This window comes from Plecotus auritus (genome assembly GCF_963455305.1).
Source record: "Plecotus auritus genome assembly, chromosome: 11".
Taxonomy (NCBI): domain Eukaryota; kingdom Metazoa; phylum Chordata; class Mammalia; order Chiroptera; family Vespertilionidae; genus Plecotus; species Plecotus auritus.
The window spans coordinates 22,255,122-22,275,728 of NC_137777.1; the positions used below are offsets into that span (position 1 = coordinate 22,255,122).

At 35.1% G+C, this 20,607-nt stretch overlaps 1 protein-coding gene across 2 annotated transcripts in view; it reads right to left on the bottom strand.

Moving 5' to 3' along the window:
- CSMD3 (CUB and Sushi multiple domains 3) overlaps positions 1-20,607 on the bottom strand; it is a 931,825-nt gene that overhangs the window by 799,804 nt on the left and 111,414 nt on the right. For both annotated transcript variants that reach the window (XM_080646869.1, XM_080646870.1), the window contains exon 2: positions 15,700-15,922. In XM_080646869.1, coding sequence (XP_080502995.1) covers positions 15,700-15,922 — 223 coding nt within the window. The remainder of the gene's footprint in view (positions 1-15,699; positions 15,923-20,607) is intronic.

Sequence of the window (20,607 nt, forward strand, 5' to 3'; positions counted from 1 at the left end):
AAGCGAAACAGGTGATATAGAGGGAATTCTCTGCTGAAACAAACTATTAACCTACTTAATTTCAAAATGAACGAGCAGAACGCAGGAACAAGTAGATATTTAAAGTAATGACTGTTCTGTGAGAATAAATCATGCATACCCTATTGATATCTGGGTACATGAAGCACAGCAAATAATTCATGGTTATGTCAAGATGGCAGTAATTGTACTATTAAAGAAAAAGATGGCCATGGCCTTATTTGAATAATTAGATCATTTGCTGAGAGTAAATGATCTGAAGCTTCTCTCAAATACAAAATTCCCGGAGAGGGCATCATGTGTGAGAGAGGCAAATTCATAATGTTAGGACCATGTACTGTGCACAGCTCTAGATATGGAAATTGAATAGATGCTGATATACATATGGACATCGATAGGGATCGGGGGAGATACGGATATGACTATGAACATATTAAACATATAGATAAATAGGTAAGCAGCCAGAATTCATTTCCACACTTTTCTAATCTTTCCACTGTATTCAAGTGCCTTTAAATCTTAGAACTGCACTTGCCAGAATATCTCTCATTATCAGTGGTGTTCTCCATTAGATGTTACCAAAGAACACACTTCCATAAAATTTGGAATGTAAGTTAAAAGTGTCAGCTATCATTATGTCTTGGCAGGTAAGTGCATGGGCTGCAGTGTGTGTTAAAGGTCAGATTATTCCACCAGCTTGCCAGAATTCTTATTTAAACAACTGTTTTGGTGCTACAAACAATTGAACATATTACTGGTATTTTTCTACAATTTCTACAAATTCCTTATTTCCTGAAAGCTAGTGTACATTCTCTCTGACACTCATGGTCCAGTCTTAAATTGGAAATTTTTATTATTAAATATGTTACACTTTAAGTATTTCCATGTTTTTCTTTTTTTGCTTGAACCCCAAGGAATGCACAAGTGCTAAGAAACCTCTATTCAACAAAGAAAACAGCTTGAGAATATCCTCAACTCATGTCTACAGTCACTCCATCTACATAAAACTCACTTTTCCAATGGTGTTGAAATTTCATCTGCAAGATCAATATTTTATCCAGGAACCATACAATATATTACTAGAAATTTCCTTCCAAACCCAATCTTTACAATTTCTTCTCTATATGCTGCAAATACTGCCCCTGCCTCCAGATCTTTTTTTAATTCATTGATTCATTTATCTTTGAAGATATAAATGATCATAATTCCAAAGGCAATCTATTTGAACAACTGAGAAATATGAAGTGCAGAAAAGCTATGTCGGTCAATTAATCAACGTCAGACATTTAAATCTATTTAACAGTGTCCCCAGCTTGCATAAACACCTTCAATTGTTAATGAACATATTATTTCCAACTTTCGGGGCTTTAGAAAGATGAAGTTAGTGCTTATGATTCTAGAGTATACAAATGGAAAAAGATATATTCTACTGCTTATTCATCAATTTGATATTGAGTAAGGTAATATTCTAAATCAAATAAGTATGAGTGTAATACTAGAAATTATCCCATAGCAATATTGTGAGTATTGAATGGGATATTGCTTGTAAAAATGTAACACAGTGCCTAGCACATGTTAAATATTATTTCTACCATAAATTGATAATAAACCTACCCAGGACTCATCTAAATAGCATAAACACATTAAGTGATAACTCCTGGGTGAATTACCTGGAGTAAATCTCAATGTTGCCATGTACTATTTTGTGGCATTGGGCAGGTTACTTCCCTCCCATTCTGTTTTCTGTCAAAATGTAGATGAAAATCTTTATGACCTACCCTTTAAATTCTGGTCGGTTTTAAATAAGTTAATGCAAGCATGTCACTTGGAAAACAGCATTTAGAAAGCATTACATGCGTAGTTGTTACTATTGTTATCCACTCTGGATGGCAGATGTGAGAATCAGAAAGTTCTTTCACACACCTATCAGAATTTTCTTCTTGTGGCACCAATTATTGATACTTATAATAAACTTGGATTATCTGAACAAGTGTAATCCTTCAAATATGTTCTGTTATGTTCTTCTGTGTTATTCTTGTTTTCTTTCCTCCAATTTAGCATTTCTAGACTTGTGTATTTAAATTAGTAAAAACTGATTACATGTTATTTGCTTAAGGTAAATTTAAGACAAAACTAAGAAAAGAAAGATATGAGAGCATTGTTACACTCCAACCATTAATAAAGTTTCTCAATTAGACAAAGGAGGAGAAGGAGGAAGAGTGGGAGAGAGGGAGGGAGGAAGAGTCAAAGAGATGAAGAGACCAGATGAGAACAGCTGCCTTTAGGAACACACAATTCCTGAAACTGGAGTCAATTTGATTTCCCCCAACCCCCAAAACCTTGACATTATTTTTGGTACATTTCAAAGACATCTAACAGACATTTTATACACATGGGGATTTTACTTTATTTCTTAAAGGGTCATCTACATTCAGTAAGGAAAAAAACATGACTTTAAAAATGTATACTCTGCATTCCTCCATGTTGACAATTCTTTGTTTGAGCCAGCTATATAATGCACATCAATAAGAATTAATGGCTCTTTCTATTTCCCAGAAAGGCATTATTGCTGAACTCTTAGATTTAGCAAAACATATAATTTATATGAGTAATATTATTCATATACTAGAGGCCTGGTGCATGAAATTCGTGCACAGAGGGGGTTCCTCAGCCCGGCCTGCACCCTCTCCAATCTGGGACCCCTCGGGGAATGTCCGACTGCTGGTTTAGGCCCAATCCCTGGGACAACTGGCTCCTAACCACTCGCCTGCCTGCCTGCCTGATTGCCCCTACCTTGCCCCCCTCCAGGCCTGATCACCCCTACCTTGCCCCCCTGCCTGCCTGACCACCCCTAACCTCTCTGCCTGCCTGCCTGATCACCCCTAACTGCCTCTGCCTGCCTGCCTGATCGCCCTAACTGCCCTCCCCTGCTGGCCTGATCTCACCCCCAACTGCCCTCCTCTACTGGCCTGATTGCCCCTAACTTCCCTCCCCTGCTGGCCTGATCTCGCCCCCAACTGCCCTCCTCTGCCGGCCTGATCACCCCTAACTGCCTCTGCCTTGGCCCCCACCACCATGGCTTTGTCCGAAAGGAAGTTGGACATCTGGAAGATGGCTGGTCTACCTGGTCTAATTAGCATATTGCCCTTTTATTAGTATAGATAGATTATATAGGATAAGATTGCTTAAATGGAGGAGGGAAGCTTTTTCAGCAGGAAGAGATGCTCTTGGCAGACAAATACACATAATCCCTATATCTGGACTGATAGCCAGCAATATGCACTATACTGCCAAACCAGTCATTAAAAAATTGAATCACTTTCTTACACCTTACACCAAACAGCTGTTGCCCTTAAAACCCCTCCTCAGCCCCCACCTTAGGTTCTGCCTTCATAGTTCACCCAGAATAGGTTCTGATTGGTCGGTTTCTATGCCAGTCATCATCTCCAGGCCTATTTCCGGGCCTGATCATAGAGGTGGGGCTGATCAGCAGCTGCCCCAGGCTGCTGGCGAGTGGGCTGAACTGCTGACCTCTGGGGAGAGAGAGAGGCTTGGCTGCTGGCGAGGCCCAGAGAGAGAAGCAGGGTCTGATTACCCTGCTTCTCTCTCCGGCCTCGCCAGCAGGTGCTGCTGCTGCTGATCAGCCCCACCTCTCTCTCTCTCCGAGAGGTCATCAGTTCAGCCCGCTTGCCTGCTGCACACACAGCCTGGCGTTTGGTCGAGCCTTCAGTCATTTTGGATGTTACAACCCTGGCTCTTTATATATATAGATGTATTTAAAATGTGTATATTATAAGTATGGAATTTTGTTTGTCTATTTTTCCCAGGCATCAAAGAGTTTTTTAAAAAAAGAGAAATGACTGCACATTCAATGTCCCTAAATAGATATAGGATAGAGATAGAGATAGAGATAGAGATAGAGATAGAGATAGAGATAGAGATAGAGATAGAGATAGATACTATATATATATATATATATATATATATATATATACACACACACACACACATATAAAATGTTTGGGTTCTATATTCTTTGTGACATGGTCCAGTGATGAAGACAGATTATAATTGTAATCAACCTAAAATGATTATAGGAAAGTTTTTGAGATTCTATGCCACCCACCAGTTTTATGGATTTATATAATAAATGCATTAAGAAGTAGTATTATGTGGTACATAAAAGAGAACACTGCAATTGCAGAGGTTTAAATATAGCTTTATGATGATAATGATTGAAGATATTATGATAAAGATACTATACAATTTGACTTAGTCTAAAATTTAGAAACGTTTTTACTTTTTCAGAAATTTTGGTTCTGTTTAACTTTTTAATCCCAAAGCTATTAGATAGAAGCAATTGAGAACATAACCACTCTTACAAGATGTACATAGCAATTAATTATATCCACTATGCCCAAAATCACTTTCTCATAAATTTTTATAACTCTCTTTTTCATATATATATATATATATATATATGAAAAAGAGAGTATACATATATACACTGAGTGGCCAGATTATTATGATCTCTGAATGCATAATAATCTGGCCACTCAGTATATATATATATGTGGCCACTCTAATATATATATTAGAGGCCCAGTGCATGAATTCATGCATGAGTGGGGTCCAGCCAGCCTGGTCAGGGGGAAGGTACATGGGCAGTTGGCCGGCCTGTCTGCTGGTCAAACTCCTGGTCGAGGGGAGAATTTGCATATTAGCCTTTTATTATATAGTATATACACTGAGTGGCCATATTATTGTGCATTCAGAGATCATAATAATCTTGCCACTCAGTGTATATGTGTGTGTATATATACACACACAACTGGTAAATGCATAGCACCTTATAACTTTCTCTAGTCATTTTAGGCTAAATAAAATTATAATCTTTCTTCATTAGAATACATTATGAAGAAAAAGTAATATGAGAATGCAATGACATAGAACATATGTACAGTCATTTGTCTACCTAATTAGTGAATTTAGACATGATTTATGAACTAATTTAGTGTTATCAAATGAAAATTTTAATGTCAAGTGCAAAATCATTCAGTCCATTAATCTATTATTTCAAAATAATCATAATTCAGATCCAAACATTTTAATTGAAATAGTTAAAATTAAATTATAAATTACTTGTATACTGTTATGAGATGTTTTACTGTATATAAAAAATTTTAAAAAATTTTTTACATTGTCAAGATAAAACAATTGTCAAATTTTAATTGCATAACACTGATTATGATTAAGATAAATATTAGCAAACATAATTAAATAATGATATAAATATTTCATTTTTATTTTAGAAATAATGTTTTTGTATATCTTGATGTCTCACTTTTAATAATGTGATTCTTAAGTTCTTTCCTAAAATGCTATTATAAAACAACAGTATTTAAGTTAGTATGGTATTAGTTCAATTATTAATAAATAGACCTATGAGATAGAGTCCAGACAGAAAGTCACAGATAAATAGCTACTTGACTTGGAATAATCTGATGTGGAATAGAGAAAGATTTATTTCCTATATATGGTGCTTAGTCAAGGATATACTCATATAGGAAAAAAAAAAGGAGAGGAAAAAATGAAAATATAAACCTTGCTCTCTACTTCATACCTTACACAAAAATCAATTCCATATAGATTATTTATCTAAATATTAAAAGAAGGTAAAGAGTATTTGTTCTAGATCTGTGAAATATGCTGTGGATAACTTAATAGGGATTGCATTGAATCTATATATATTGCTTTGGGTAGTAGGGATATTTTAACAATATTAAAGTCTACAAACTGAGAGTACAACATCCCTTGAATCAATATTAGCTAATCTTCATTATTAAATTAGGAAAAAAAGGAGGTTGCAGAGAAAAAAAAGTAAAATAATAGGAAAAAAAGATTCATTTAAGGAAGATGTCAGCTTGATTGGCTGAATCAGATTATACCAGTTTTTTCTTGAAGTTCTCAAGTGGACTTCAATACTAGAGGATGAAATCTATTTAGGCATATAGCTAAGGAATTGTATGTTAAACACAGACACAGAGATGTGACTATTAAAGTCATATGGTTGGATATATGTAGTTATAGGCAATATGATGGTCCTTGACTACAAAAATGGTGTTACTGATCAATTTATTACCAATACCAATTATACAGTTGCTTTGCAATAATACTTTTTCACAGCATTTTGTATAAGTTAGCCACTCATATTTTTCTTACATTGTCCTTATATTCATCATTTTTATTTATATAACACACTGGAATTGCATGTTAGAATTAATTCGCCGACCATAGTAAGGTTAACTAAGGGAATTGAAATGTGAGAAATTTAACTAACAATTTGACACAATAGTAAATCAGATAGGAAAGCTAAATAAGTCAAATAAATCTTCCCAAGAAAATATTAAGTTTAATTTGGACAATTTAATAAAATTGTGTAATCTTATATATAAGCTATTAAATATAGTTATGGTCATCTCAGGCCTACTCATTAGGCTAATGTTAATGAATAGTTACATCATTTTAGTAAATATCAGAGATACAAAAACAGATAAAGTCTTCCTTAACCACAAAGACTTCAGGCCTATTTAAGACCAAGAAGAGATTATACTAGGTTTTTATATTAATAGTTGTACAATCTTGGTAAAAACTATTTTATATTTTAAAATGTTAATGATGAAAATTTATGTAATTGTTACTTTGTAACATGTACTTGGTCAACCTACAAAATAATAGCTATTCCTAAATTTTTTTAGAACAAATGTCAATTTTCTCTTTTGTTCTATATCATGCAGTAATTTAGAGGTGACAGTACGCAGAAGAAGCAATATGTACAAAGTAAAATTGGTTGATATAAACAAAGTTGAATTTTTTAACCAATAGGCCTTAACCCAATACCCAGTAACATATTAGCTGCATGAACTAATAGAGAATAACAAGATCAATTAGAGAGAGTATGGAAATAAGATTGATACCATAATGAAAATTTAGTTATTATATGGTGTGAGGAAAGGCATTATGAGAGCACAGTTAGGTCAGAATTAAAAAATGAGAACTTAGGCTTTTACATGAAAGTATTTCCCCAAGATTTTCATTAATTCTGGGCAATAATCCTGCTAGGGCTCCCTCAAAACATTTTAACAATACTGAAGTATTTTAAACTAAATGAGGCTTTTTCTAAAATAAAAAGTCATTTACAAATTAGTGGAATTCATTTTATATTTATGAACACTTAAAATATAAACTTATGTGATCATTTTCAAAATTTTATTTTCATTGTTGACCTAAAAATTAAGAAGTAATGCATCAATATAGTGAATCAGTTTCATAACCAAAAACAGCTTTTCACTTGCAATCAACATTTTATTGAGCATCTATTCTGAATTAATCAAGAACATAATATGTTCTCACCATTTATTGCAATATTTTACTATTTTAACATTCTCTTATCATCCCAGGATAGAGGAAGAGAACTTCAAGAGATTGGATGAAGTCATTATATCAACCCCTCTTAGAGATGTGGACTAACCAAGAGGAGGCACTGATGGCAGAGATGAAAAATTCATAAAACAGAATTCAGTGTCTGGCTATAGATGAAGGACACAGAGAGGAGATGAAACAGTAAGAACTCAGGAGCAAGGAGAAGGTAATATGGAAGATTTCCCTCAGAGGAGCTGTCTGCACACAATGCCTATATGAAAATGTTATTTCTAAGCTTTGCTATTTATATTCAACTTGTTGAAGAGGAATGAAGATGAATAGAACAATTTTTGTAATTGATATCAGAGCCCATCAGAGCCAGAAATAAAATCATTCCATTTAGAAAAGAACTCATATGACCTTTTGGAGACTTGTTATCTATATATATAAAAGACTAAGCGATCAGATGACTGGACAGTAGCAATGATGCACACTGACCACCAGGGGGCAGACACTCAATGCAGGAGCTGCCCCCTGGTGGTCAGTCTGCTCCCACAGCAGGAGCGCCACTCAGCTGACCAATGGGTGCCAGATGCCAGGCTCTCGGCTGGCTGGCAAGCACAGCTGCAGCAGCGCGAGCCTCTCCTGTGGACACTCGCCCTGCGTATCCCTCCCCAATCCTGAATGGGACCAGGATCAGCACCGGCCTCCAGACTGACTGGGCACGACCCGAGCCCACGGCCGCTTCTCCAGTGCCACAGGAGGAGCGAGGCTGCAATGACAAGTGGCGGCGGTGCGGTCATGGGCACACCGGTATCGCCATAGGACGGGCACAGTGGGCCAGGATGAGCAGGAGTGGCCAGGATGAGTGGGAGCGGCGCAGCGCCCAGCCCGGGCTAGGGCTCCTCCCTGGCCGCCTGCCGCATTGCGCGCTACTTCGTGCTGTGCAGGATCCACAGGGACAGTGGGCTGGAGCCCCACGAGCTGGTGGGTAAGGCCAGGCTGCGGTGGCACAGAGGTCCACTGGTCCCCACAGGCCAGACTGAGGGACCCCACGGGCGCACAAATCCATGCCCCGGGCCTCTAGTCTATATACATAAAAGCTTATTGTCCTAAACCCACTCCCTCACCTGGCATACTGGACTCCATGTCCTCTTACATATGGACAAATGCTAATTATAGTTATTTCTTCAGTATTATTAAAATTTCTTCTTTACTAAACTATTCCTACTAGTCTGAAACATAATTATATCCCATTAACTAATTCAATAATTAATAAGTAATAATGAAAGACTAATCTCTGTGTTTCACGTTCTCACAACTGTAAACCTACTTTTGCTATAACCTGTATATAGCAGTATTCTGAAATTTTATTTTGATTTTCAAGTACTTCATAAAAGCAATTTTTAAAGAAATATACATTACAAATATAATGCATTGACTTTAATATAGTTTGAGGATAATAATATTTTGATACACTATTCTTTCCACTGATTTTTATAAAGTCCTTATGTTTGGTGTAAGTGTGTATACAAATTTATGATCCCTTATATTCTCAATGATCAGTGTTTTTAAATCTGCATTTAATGAGGAAGATTACATAGAAAATTATTATTTAAGTTTCTTGAATTCTTTAATTTATTTTTGTCTTCCCAAACATTAGCCCAAATTATATACCATTGTTGATACATGTAGTTCTTTTTCTATGTGGGCTCAATAATTTCTAGATATCATGAGAATGTTAAGCTTTAAACATTAATGAAAGAATAATTAGTCTTTTTTATACAATTATTTTTCTAAATTTTGTTTGAATTTATTATGGTGATATTAATTAATAAACTTTTATAGGTTTCAAGTGTACAATTCTATGATACATCATCTGTATATTGTATTGTGTGTTCAGGACCCAAACTCAAGTCTCCTTCCATCACCATTTATCTCCCCTGTACCTAACTCTTCTACCTGCTCCCATTGTACAATTATTTTTATGACACTATAAATATGCCTTTGGATGTATGTCGTGTCATAATAACAAATAGGTGTTTTTTTAAAAAAGTACTTTCTGATATGAATATGTGCCTTTTAATGTTATTAATGTCCTAATTTTGATTTAGTAAAATGACTATAAAATAAGTAGTCAGTAAAAGTTATCTGATTCTGTAATTGTCTAGGTTAAGGTAAATTTTCTAATCCATTATTGTAAAAATGATATGCTTGCAAAATGTAAACAAATACAGCTATTTAGCTGTGTTCTAAACTATTAATATTACAAGTTCATTCTCTTAAACACCTAATTTTGTGACCTTGGAGAAATTATCAGTATTTCTGAAATTGACTTTTTTCATCTGTATAATAAAAGTATTAGGAATAATATCTGAAATGATGTTCTGAGAATTGTATATGAGTAGCATGGCATAGAATGTATATTAGAAAATGTTCATTTTTAACAGATACAGAATAACTGTATCTTCCCATAGAATATCATATATTAACAAATCTAAAAGAATTCACAGGATTTAATTCTGGGAAGTCTAATTTAAAATTTCTATTTAGGGTTTGAGATTTCTAAATGAAATTTTCTTTTGCTGAAACATATATGAGAACATCACCTGGTTCTCTGTGAGATAATCAAACAGGCTCTGGATTATGCCATTTTACAGGTGAAAAAAAAATGAATGTTTACGGAGAGTAAGTGACTTGCCCAAAAATAGCTCTAGTTAGTACTTTATTAACACCATGCATAGTTTGATTTCAGGATGTCAGTGCTATTTTACTGAAAGCAGAGTAACAGTTAATGTTTCACAGATTTTCTATAAAGATTGGATAAATATTAATCACGAAACAAAGTGTTTAAAATTGCTTGCTGACATCTTTTGTTTTATGTTGTAACCCCTGCTTTAATGGTTTAATTAAGTCTGTTTCTTCACTAAAAGCCACCTCCATTCTCTTTGGCAACATGCCTAGTATAAACAACAACTGATTGTGTATACTCTTGAATCCTTGCCTTGCTCAGATGTGAAAGAGTCTTTTGTGTTAACAAAAAGTTTAGAAATCTCATCCTTGAGATCTATCCAATTATCAATTTGAATGTTCCAAAGTGAGGAATGCTATCTAAGGAGAAGAGTCATTAACTGCCTAAGGTGCATCAAAATTTTAATTGGCTTTTTTCTTCTAATTCACTTGCATGCCCTGTGGTGATACAACAAATCTTCAGTAAATTAAAGCATTGAAAAGGAAGGTACTAACCACAACACATCTTTTTCAAGCTTGCCCAGAGAAAAACCTATTTCTACCCTCAATCCTGTGACTTGTGGAATCTATATATTATATACAAGGCTATTATCAAGGTCACAGTTAGATTAACAGTAAGCAACATTCATAACATCATTAGGTGGAACTCATTCATATAATACATAAACATGCAAAACTGGTATTGTTTTTCTTATGGAGCAGTTGTTAATATCACATGCAGTTTACACACACACACACACACACACACACACACACACACACACACACACATTTATAGCCTCTGCATTTTATTATATAAGAGAGATAATCAAGATACAAGGACTGGTTCTAACTCTGAAGGGGGATGTCCTCAGAGACAACAAATCAGACTGAGTTCTATCGTTCTCAGTCAAACCTGTGTAAATGGGGCCTTGGGAGTACAATTAAATCACTAGGGTGCCCTGCCACAAAGAACAATCTACAGCCATTTACTTCTATGGCCTAACAAGTCCTTCTGAAATTTTCTAATAATTGTTGTGGGAAACCCGTTTTCTACCACAACATTGTACAGGAAAGGAGAGAGATCATTGTGTTTCAGTAAAAGGAGCAGCAGTTAGGGTGAGGAGGGATTTTAACATGAGTATTAGGAAGTGATATGGGAAATCCAGGGAGCAGTGGAGAAAAGAAAGGAGACAAGATTAATTATGTCAGAAGAGAACTATAGTGGCTGCTTGGGAACATTTATGGGCACACTGCCAACATTTTCTGAGGAAGAAAAGGTCTACCAATTACACAAGTGGGAATTCAAGCTTCAGATTGCTGTTTATTCATTCTAATTACTGTTCCTTGATTATGTCCCCAAGGCTTGTGAATTCCATGATTATGTCAAGAATCCAGCAAATTTATAAAAATAAACAAGAAATTATGGCAGAATATATTACTTTTTTATATCTGTCTTCACAGTACTTAGAACACAAACTGGTTAAATAATTGACATTCAAAAACAATAAAGGATAAATAAAGCACAGAGTTTAGCTACAGTAATTGAAGTATATTTTATAACTATGACCAAAAGAAATAAATAGATTATGGGCAATCACAATGTAAAAAAACTGAAAGGGTAAAATGTTTTATCATAAAAATAGGAAAAATATATGACAGAGCTTGTAGCAAAATTTAGTTGATCAGGTAGTAATTGGAAAAAATACAAAAATCAAAAAAACTCCTTGAATATACCTAACTATAGTTGTGCTCAGAAGCAGCCAGCTGGGACTTATAGCTTCAATTATCATTCCTACAATTCATTAAAACATAGGCCATGCTAATTCTTGTTCACTATTATACCCACATGAATCTAGACTCTTGTACACCTTCGAAACTAATCATAGACCTAAATATGTTCTAAAATTTCAGGAGAAATACAGCACTATCTTTTCTATCTTTGGATAAGCAAATATTTATCAGACTACATAGAAAGCATTAACAATATATATTATTAATTAATTAGACTTTGTTAAAACTTCAAACTTCAGCTCATCAAAAGAAAGTGTAATAAAAAGCAAGTCACAGATCTGAAGAAAATATTTACAATGTATATATTTGTCAAAAATGGCATAAAGATTGCATCAAACATAACTCAATATCAAGACAAATCAAACAACCCACTTATAAAGTAGACAAAATATTTGAACACATTTCATAAGATATATAAATAAATGGTTATTAGCACTTTTTAAAAGTGTTCAATATTATTAATCATCACAGAAATGCAAAATAATAACACAGTAAAGCTTGACAACCTCAAATGTTGACAACAATGTGTGCAATTGTGACTCTCATAGAATTATGGCAGAATATAAAATGAGGCAACTACTTTAGAAACCTGTTTGGGAGTTTTCTGTGTGTGTGTTTTTTTCCTCTATAAAATTACATAGAGATACTCAATAACCCAATAATTCTATTTCTAAGTATTATCCAAGACAAATGAAAATGCATCCAATAGAAGAGCTGTACATGAATGGTCATTGTGTCTTTATTTATAGTCCCCAAAGAAAAACAACTTAAAGGTTCATTAACAGGAGAATAAACAATTCATGGAATGAAATGTTACTCAGAAATAAAAAGTAAAAAACTGTTGACACACGCAAAAATGTGGAGGGAATCTCAAAAACATTAAAAAACTGTGGTATATTTACACAATGCAATACCAAGCAGCTGTAAAAAAGAAGGATCTCTTACCCTTTCAGACAGCATGGAGGGACCTGGAGAGCATTATGCTAAGTGAAATAAGCCAGTCAGAGAAAGACAAGTATCACATGATCTCACTCTATGTGGAATCTAATGAACAAAATAAACTGTTGAACAAAAAAGATCCAGAGACATTGAAGCATGCAATAGACTGACTTATTTCAGAGGAAAAGGGCAGTGGGGTGGGAGGGGGGAACTGGAAGAAATTAACCAATGAATTTAGGATGGACATATGATATTTGGGGCTTACATTTATCTGTTATGCATGTTTTAAAATTTGTTTTTATTATTTATCTTATCATATTTTATTTAAAAAAAGGCTTAAATTAATATGTGAATAGATAAACCCTGGCGATTACATACATATACATTAACTAGAGGCCCGGTGCATGAAATTCATGCACTCAAGGGGTGGGGGTCCCTCAGCCCGGATAACAAGAGGGCACAGGCCAGGCCGAGGGACCCCACCAGTGCGTGATCGGGGCTGGGGAGGGACAGGGGAGGTTGGCCAGCCAGGGAGAGACCTCAGGAGGGCTCCAGGGCATGTGTGGCCCCTCTCGCTCAGTCCCGATCAGTCGGACCCTAGCAGCAAGCTAACCTACCAGTTGGAGCGTCTGCCCCCTGGTGGTCAGTGCAGTACAACAGGCATCACAGCAACTGGTCGACTGGTCGACTGTCTCCGCCCTGGTGATCAATGCATGTCACAGTGAGTGGTTGAGGGGCCTTAGCATATCATTAGCATATTACACTTTGGTTGAATTGCTGACTGGATGACCGGACACTTAGCATATAAGGCTTTATTATATAGGATTATGACTTATATATTATGCATTAAACATATTTTTAATGAGCATGAGCTCTGAACTGAGAAAAATTTGTGTTGCAATGATAATTCTGCCTCTTTCTACTTTCAACAATATTAAACATGGACAAGTAACATAAGCCTCATTTTCCCAGTTGTAAAATGGTGATAATAATAGAAATCTTTCACATTGTTTGAGTAAGAGAAAAGTTAAATAATAAAATGAGTGAAAAATACTTAGCAGTGTTCAGTACAAGGGACTCAATAAATGATTAAGTGTTAGGTTATTGAGCTTTCATTACATTGTAATTCTCATAATATCTGGTAAGTGCTATTATTCCTTCATTTACAGATTAAGAAGCAAAGAATGAGGACAAAAAAAAAAATGATTTGACCCATCCGACAAAGTCTTTTAACTTCCCAGGAGCCACAATTATTGTTTTTAAGGAGACAGCAGGGGTAAAATAAAAATGTGTTTTAATTTTCAAGGGGGTCTAGAGAGAATAGATTCTTACACAAACCAAACTATCTAAATTGGTGGTTAGAAACTGCCAGATAGCATTAAGAGGGCTTTATTTTTTTTTTTATTTTACACCACTTATAGAGCATACATTGCTTCTATAAAGAAAATATACAAAAGTCTTTATTTTTAAACTTGTATATACACCATTTTAGCTGGCTTGACAGTTTGAGAATTGTTTTCTCTATTCTCTTACAGCCTGTAATATGATTGACTGGGTACAGGTGAAGGCAGACACTCACACCTCCACAGTACGACAGGCAAGCAGAAACACACACACTGCGCTGTCTGCTTACTATCTTGACCTAATGCTCTGTCATTAACAAATAGCATCCAGCTTTTTAATGATAGTGGCAATGATGATGAAATAACACTGTCAAATAAGTCAGCCACACTGTATATTTTTTAATAGGATGAATACTGAATGACTTACACAGTGTAAAAGAAAGAAGAAACTAGAAATACTCTAATGAATGTATCACACACAAAAATGGAAAAACAAAATTTCACTTGTAATCATTCCAGTGACCTTTTCTTTGCATAGACACGTGGTTTGAAACAACAATTCAGGCATTTTTAACTGTCATTCTGACTGGAAACTTAGTCAAGTATGTAAAAAGCCTTTAATTCTTATAGGTTATCTGCTTAGAATATTTTGATTTGGAAATTTGAAAAACAATTTACTACAGTTAAAGAAATGTGTACATGCTTGGGTAAAATTTTAGGACTCAATGAAATATGTAATATCTGGCACTTTGAACTTGGTTAAGTAAGAGTTTATCTATGTTTAGAAGGAATATTTGGTAAGACAGCAAAAATATTTATATTTACATATTCTAGTTGCCAAAAAGAAATTCTGAAGAACCACTGAAATAACAGACAGGGTGCCAGCTAATTTCACATCTGTCTTATCAGCTAGCTTAAAAATAAATAATTTCATTTATATGGACAGAAATGTGAATGTCCCAGTTGGTGACTTAAAAGGGCCTATTTTTCAGATATTTCTATTTATAAATCATACACATTATCTACAAATTATGTAGTCTACTACCATATGAATATTTATTTTAAGCATCCTGCATATTGTTATGTATTAAAATTAGGTACATACCACTGAAAGAAACATTTCCTGGTATGCATTCACTTTATCAAAAGTTATGCCCATTAAGAATGAAGCCTTGAAATAAATATTTTTAAAAACATAATACATTTAGCCACTCTAAAGAGGTCACAATTCAATTAATATTAATTTTTGCAAGATAATATTAATATACTAGTATCATGAAGTCAGAGAGTCTGAGTTAATTTATTCATGGGATAATATATTTCCAAATGAATAACACATGGTGTATATGACTTTATTATAATTGCACCACAAATATTAATCATCTTTTGCAAGATAAACTGCTTTTGCTCATAAAATATTTTCTCTCCATTCTTCCATTCAAAATACACTAACCTTGTCCGAAAGTTCGTGGGATGAGGATGTCCATCATATAATGATAAGTAGTCGTATTCTTCTTCTAGAGCAAATGATTGAAAAACAATTTGTATTCTATTTCTTTCTTCTGCTATTATTACCCATGTACAGTTTGCACCATTTGGATATCCATATGGGAAACCAGGGCTTTCTATAGTGCCATTAAGTCCTTTTAAAGTGCCACCACATGTATAAATAAATCCTGCAACAAAAAGACAAACAGATATTAACACTATGTAAAACAAGAATAATCCAGATCTATTATTTTGTTTTTCCAAGATCAATGTCACAATCATTTTGGAAATGACAATTTTAGAGCTACGTAAATTACAAAATTTTTTAAAAAGGTAAGATATAACTAGCAAAATACTAGAAGACTTGTCATTTATCATATGTATTGTGTTTAGTAATTTTATACCAGTAGATGAAATGAAATCTTCCACATGTATGACTCATCATCTATTAACATGATTCAACAGACAAACACAGTTCTAGAACATGATATCTTCCCTGAGGTAGTTCCCAATCTAATTTTGGATACTCATAACTGCATTGCTGGAAAAGATGGAGGTATTAAGAACTACAAATTGGTAGTCACAAAATAGTCCCAGGGACTAAAGTACAGCACAGGGAATATAGTCAATAATATTGTAGTAACTATGTTTGGGGCCAGGTTGGTACTTGAAATATCAGGGGATCACATTGTAAAGCATATGATTGTCTAGCCACTATGCTGTACACCTGAAATGAATACAAAATAATATAGAATGTAAATTATAATTGAAAAATAAAGTAAAAATAATGATTTTAGTATGCACTTTGAACCTTAAAAAATTAACTCCACTTTTTCTTGGTAAAGCATGATGACTCTTTTGGGTATCTATATCTCTACCATCTATTAATGTGTTTTAGGATAGTCTGTCCCTCACTGATTCTAGCAGACTCAGACCTAAAAAATAAAAAGTAAAAAAAAAAAAATCAATGTAATTGCTCTGTCATAAACCAGAGTGGTTGGTCCAAAATGAACACAATCCTAATTTAACTGCAACAAGTGAAACCTGAAGTTGGAGAGAAAATATTTTGAAAAATTGAATCTTGGGCAACTGTCATCAGCCATCCTATAGATTTCATACTAGTTCTATAGGAGATCTAAATTATTGAGGGTTTTGACTCTCAGACAACTCTTTACCCAGGTATCATTTACACATTTTTGGGTCAAACATGAAGCTTAAGTGCCATGAAAGTGTCACTCAGAGATACTGAGCTAACCCAGGGAAGAAGAAATTAGCTACTTTGGCTAATATGGAATGTCATACTACCCAAAGCATCTGTGTCTGGAAGTAGTTGTTGAAAATGCAGGCAACTTGGGGCTGCTCTCTCTGGGAAGAAATGAGTTTTTGTTTTATAGGCCAATCTTTTTTAAAAGTGTGAAGACATGGAAACAACCAAAGTCCTTCTGTAGATGGTTGGATAAAGGAAATATAGTACATATATACAATGCAATACTACTTGGCCATAAGAAAAGAAGAAATACTACCATTTGCAACAAAATGGATGGATCTTGAGACTATCACGCTAAGCAAAATAAGTCAGACAGAAAAAGTTAAGAATCATATGATTTTAATCATATTTGGGATATAAAACTGAAAGCAACAAGTGAATAAACAAAAAACAAACAAAAACTCAGACACAGATAACAGTATGGCGCTTACTATAAGGAACAGGGGTGGGGGTAATAAAGGGTAAAGGGGGTCAAAAACATGGTGACAGATGGAGATTTGACTGTGTGTTGTGGTCACACAATGCAATAAACTGTAATCTATCATAGAAATGTACACTTGAAACCTGTGTAATCTTATTAACCAATGTCACCTTAATAAGTTGAATTTTAAAAAAGAAACAAAAACAAAAGAAGTGTGAAGAACCTTGCAAGGAAGATGGCAAGCCGGATTGTAGATTGTGGCAGACAGAGGCTGATTTGGGATGCTGTACATTATTTCCACACTCCGTTCAGGAGCACCTTTCTTTTGCTAGCTGACAATCCTGATTAATGGTGAGACCTATGGCTGGGGACTGGATGAATCAACATAATCTTGTGCTCCTAACCCCAGTAACTTCAGGAATCTACTCCAGTTATCTCCATATAGGGCAAAGTTCTAAGCCTGGGATATTCACTGTGACATGAACCGCAGGTCTTATGATTCTTTTGCCCTTTAAAAAACTTACTAAGAAGTTGAATGAGGTAGAAGTTTTTAAAAGCCAGTATTTGTGTGTATACATGTATTTTTGCTCAAACACCAAATGTCAAATAGGGCATTTTATTATTTTCAAAGTAAAAAAAGGGAAAGGTCCCTTTTAAATTGCTTCTTGCAGAGCAATTACTGTGAAGCCTTAGGTTAATTAGCTATCACCTGTTTCTATTAGTTTTCTGCCTGAACAGCTTCCAATTTGAACTTCATAACTAAACGCAGGCATGAATCCCTTCATCTGCAAACTGATCTATGGGTGGTTTTATATATTCTCAAGCACCATAACCCTGACAGTTTTAGAAAAAAGGACGAATGTCCTAAAATAACATGCTCAGCTTTGTCCACTAATTCCTCAAGGGCCTGTTGATTCATGCATTTAAATTACTTTCCTCTTTTCTATTCTCCAGGCAAACTAGAAATTATACCTTTTCCCAAGCTTTTTTATCTGTATTCTTCATTTCATTTTTTTATAACTAAGCTTGTTTGACAAACATCACATTATTCATAATAAGGTAGTACACTTTTTCCAACACAAAATAATCAGAAGTAACTAGAGTTTTTTAAAACTAAAATAAGCTCTAGTCGATTTGGCTCAGTGGATAAAGCAACGGCCTGCAGACTGTAAGGGTCCCGAGTTCGACTCCCATCCAGGGCACATTCTCGGGGAAGGGAGCATGCAGGAGGCAGCCAATCAATGATTCTCTCTCATCATTGATGTTTCTGTCTCTCTCTCCCCCTCTCTTCCTCTGTGAAATCAGTAAAAATATATATTAAATAAAATCTTCCCTCATTTACTTATGCTTCACAAGGTTAGTCATTGTTATGAACTTAGTGTTTATCATTTGAGGCCACCTCTGGACACACACATTTATATAGGCACTAGTGGCCCGGTGCACGAAATTCATGCACAGGGGGTGGGGGGTGTCCCTCAGCCCAGCCTGCACCCTCTCCAATCTGGGACCCCTCAGGGGATGTCCAACTGCCGGTTTAGGCCCGATCCCTATGGGCCGGCCATCGGCAGTCGGACATCCCTCTTGCAATCAGGGACCGCTGGCTCCTAACCACTCATCTGCCTGCCTGCCTGATCACCCCTAACCACTCTGCCTGCCAGCCTGCTAGCCCCCAACTGACCCCCCCCTCCGCCGACCTGATCACTCCCAACTGCACCCCCTCGCCGACCTGATCATTCCCACCTGCCCCCCTCGCCAGCCTGCTTGCCCCCAACTGCCCTCCCCTGCCGGCCTGATTGCCCCTAACAGCCTCTGCCTTGGCCCTGCCACCATGGCTCTGTCCGAAGGTCTCCCGATCTAATTAGCATATTACCCTTTTATTAGTATAGATATTTTTATGCATTATATATATATATATTTAACATATGGAGTAAGTTATACTATGTACATTTTTCTGAATCTATTAATTTATATTTGTAACATATTACTGATCCCCATGTGTACTTCTACTACATTTTTTTGGTAATAACTACAGAGCTGGATGGCATAAGGTATGCCTGTACTATGATTTATTTAATAAATTTCCTATTGAAGGCTTTATTCTTTGTGGTTACAAAGATGTCAAGAGGAACTTTAAATGTATATCCTTGTATACTTGTGTGAAATAGTCTTCAGATGGAGTTCCAGAAATGGAATTGAAAGAGCCAATCTTTCCTCAATAAATATAAAAATCTTTACAGCTATCACCAGGTTATGAAGTGTTTCCTACCTTCAACCCCAATTTTGGCAATACCAGATTTTTCACAAGGCAAATTTTGCAAGACAAAAAATGTTATGTATTTTATCTTGCATTTCTCTGATTCCCACTGAAATCAAGTATTATATGCTTCTCATTCATTCATAATTCTTATTTTACGAATTGCCTCTCCATAGCCTTAACATGTTTTTTTAAGGGATACACCATCTACACTCACTTCTCTTTTTGGACACAATTACTTTGGTTTCTGTTTATTGTTTGGTAATCCATGTTTGCCTTTGCTGAATGAAAAAACAATTGCTTATTCTTTTTAATTCATTGCTCTCATAAATCCACAACTACTTGTTGATCTTTATAGTTCATGTGAAGCATTATCTCCTTCCCACACATCTCCTCTGATGATCTTGCTTCCACATTTGCTCATGTATTCATCACATATATCATGATTAAAAGGACATTACCTTAGAGTGTCTCCAAGGAACTGACAAACTACAACATGAGGAAGCAGGGAGATGCAAATCATTATTATTTACAGAATGATTGAGGTAAGCACACTTTGCCATGAAAGCAAATTAATCAAGGTAATTCAGTATGTGTTTATGGAAAACATGTCTCAAAAATTGGCATGGGAAATTTCCATAGATTTAGTCTTTGACAGTTTCTGAGTGCCTTATGTTGTATTTTTCACACCTTCACTTTTAATGTCCACTAAAATTAAACAGTTGATTTTCTTGAAAAAAAAATAATTACAATGTATAAGAATTGGTTCACATTATCAACAAAAGTTTTATTAATAAGATACACTTGAAATGTTTTCTAATTTTTTGATGCTATATATCACCTTTCCTATACAGTAGAGAACTATGCAAAGGCTATTTGTACAGTATTTTAAGGAATGTGCTTAAATTTATTTTATTCTATTTTGTGCTAA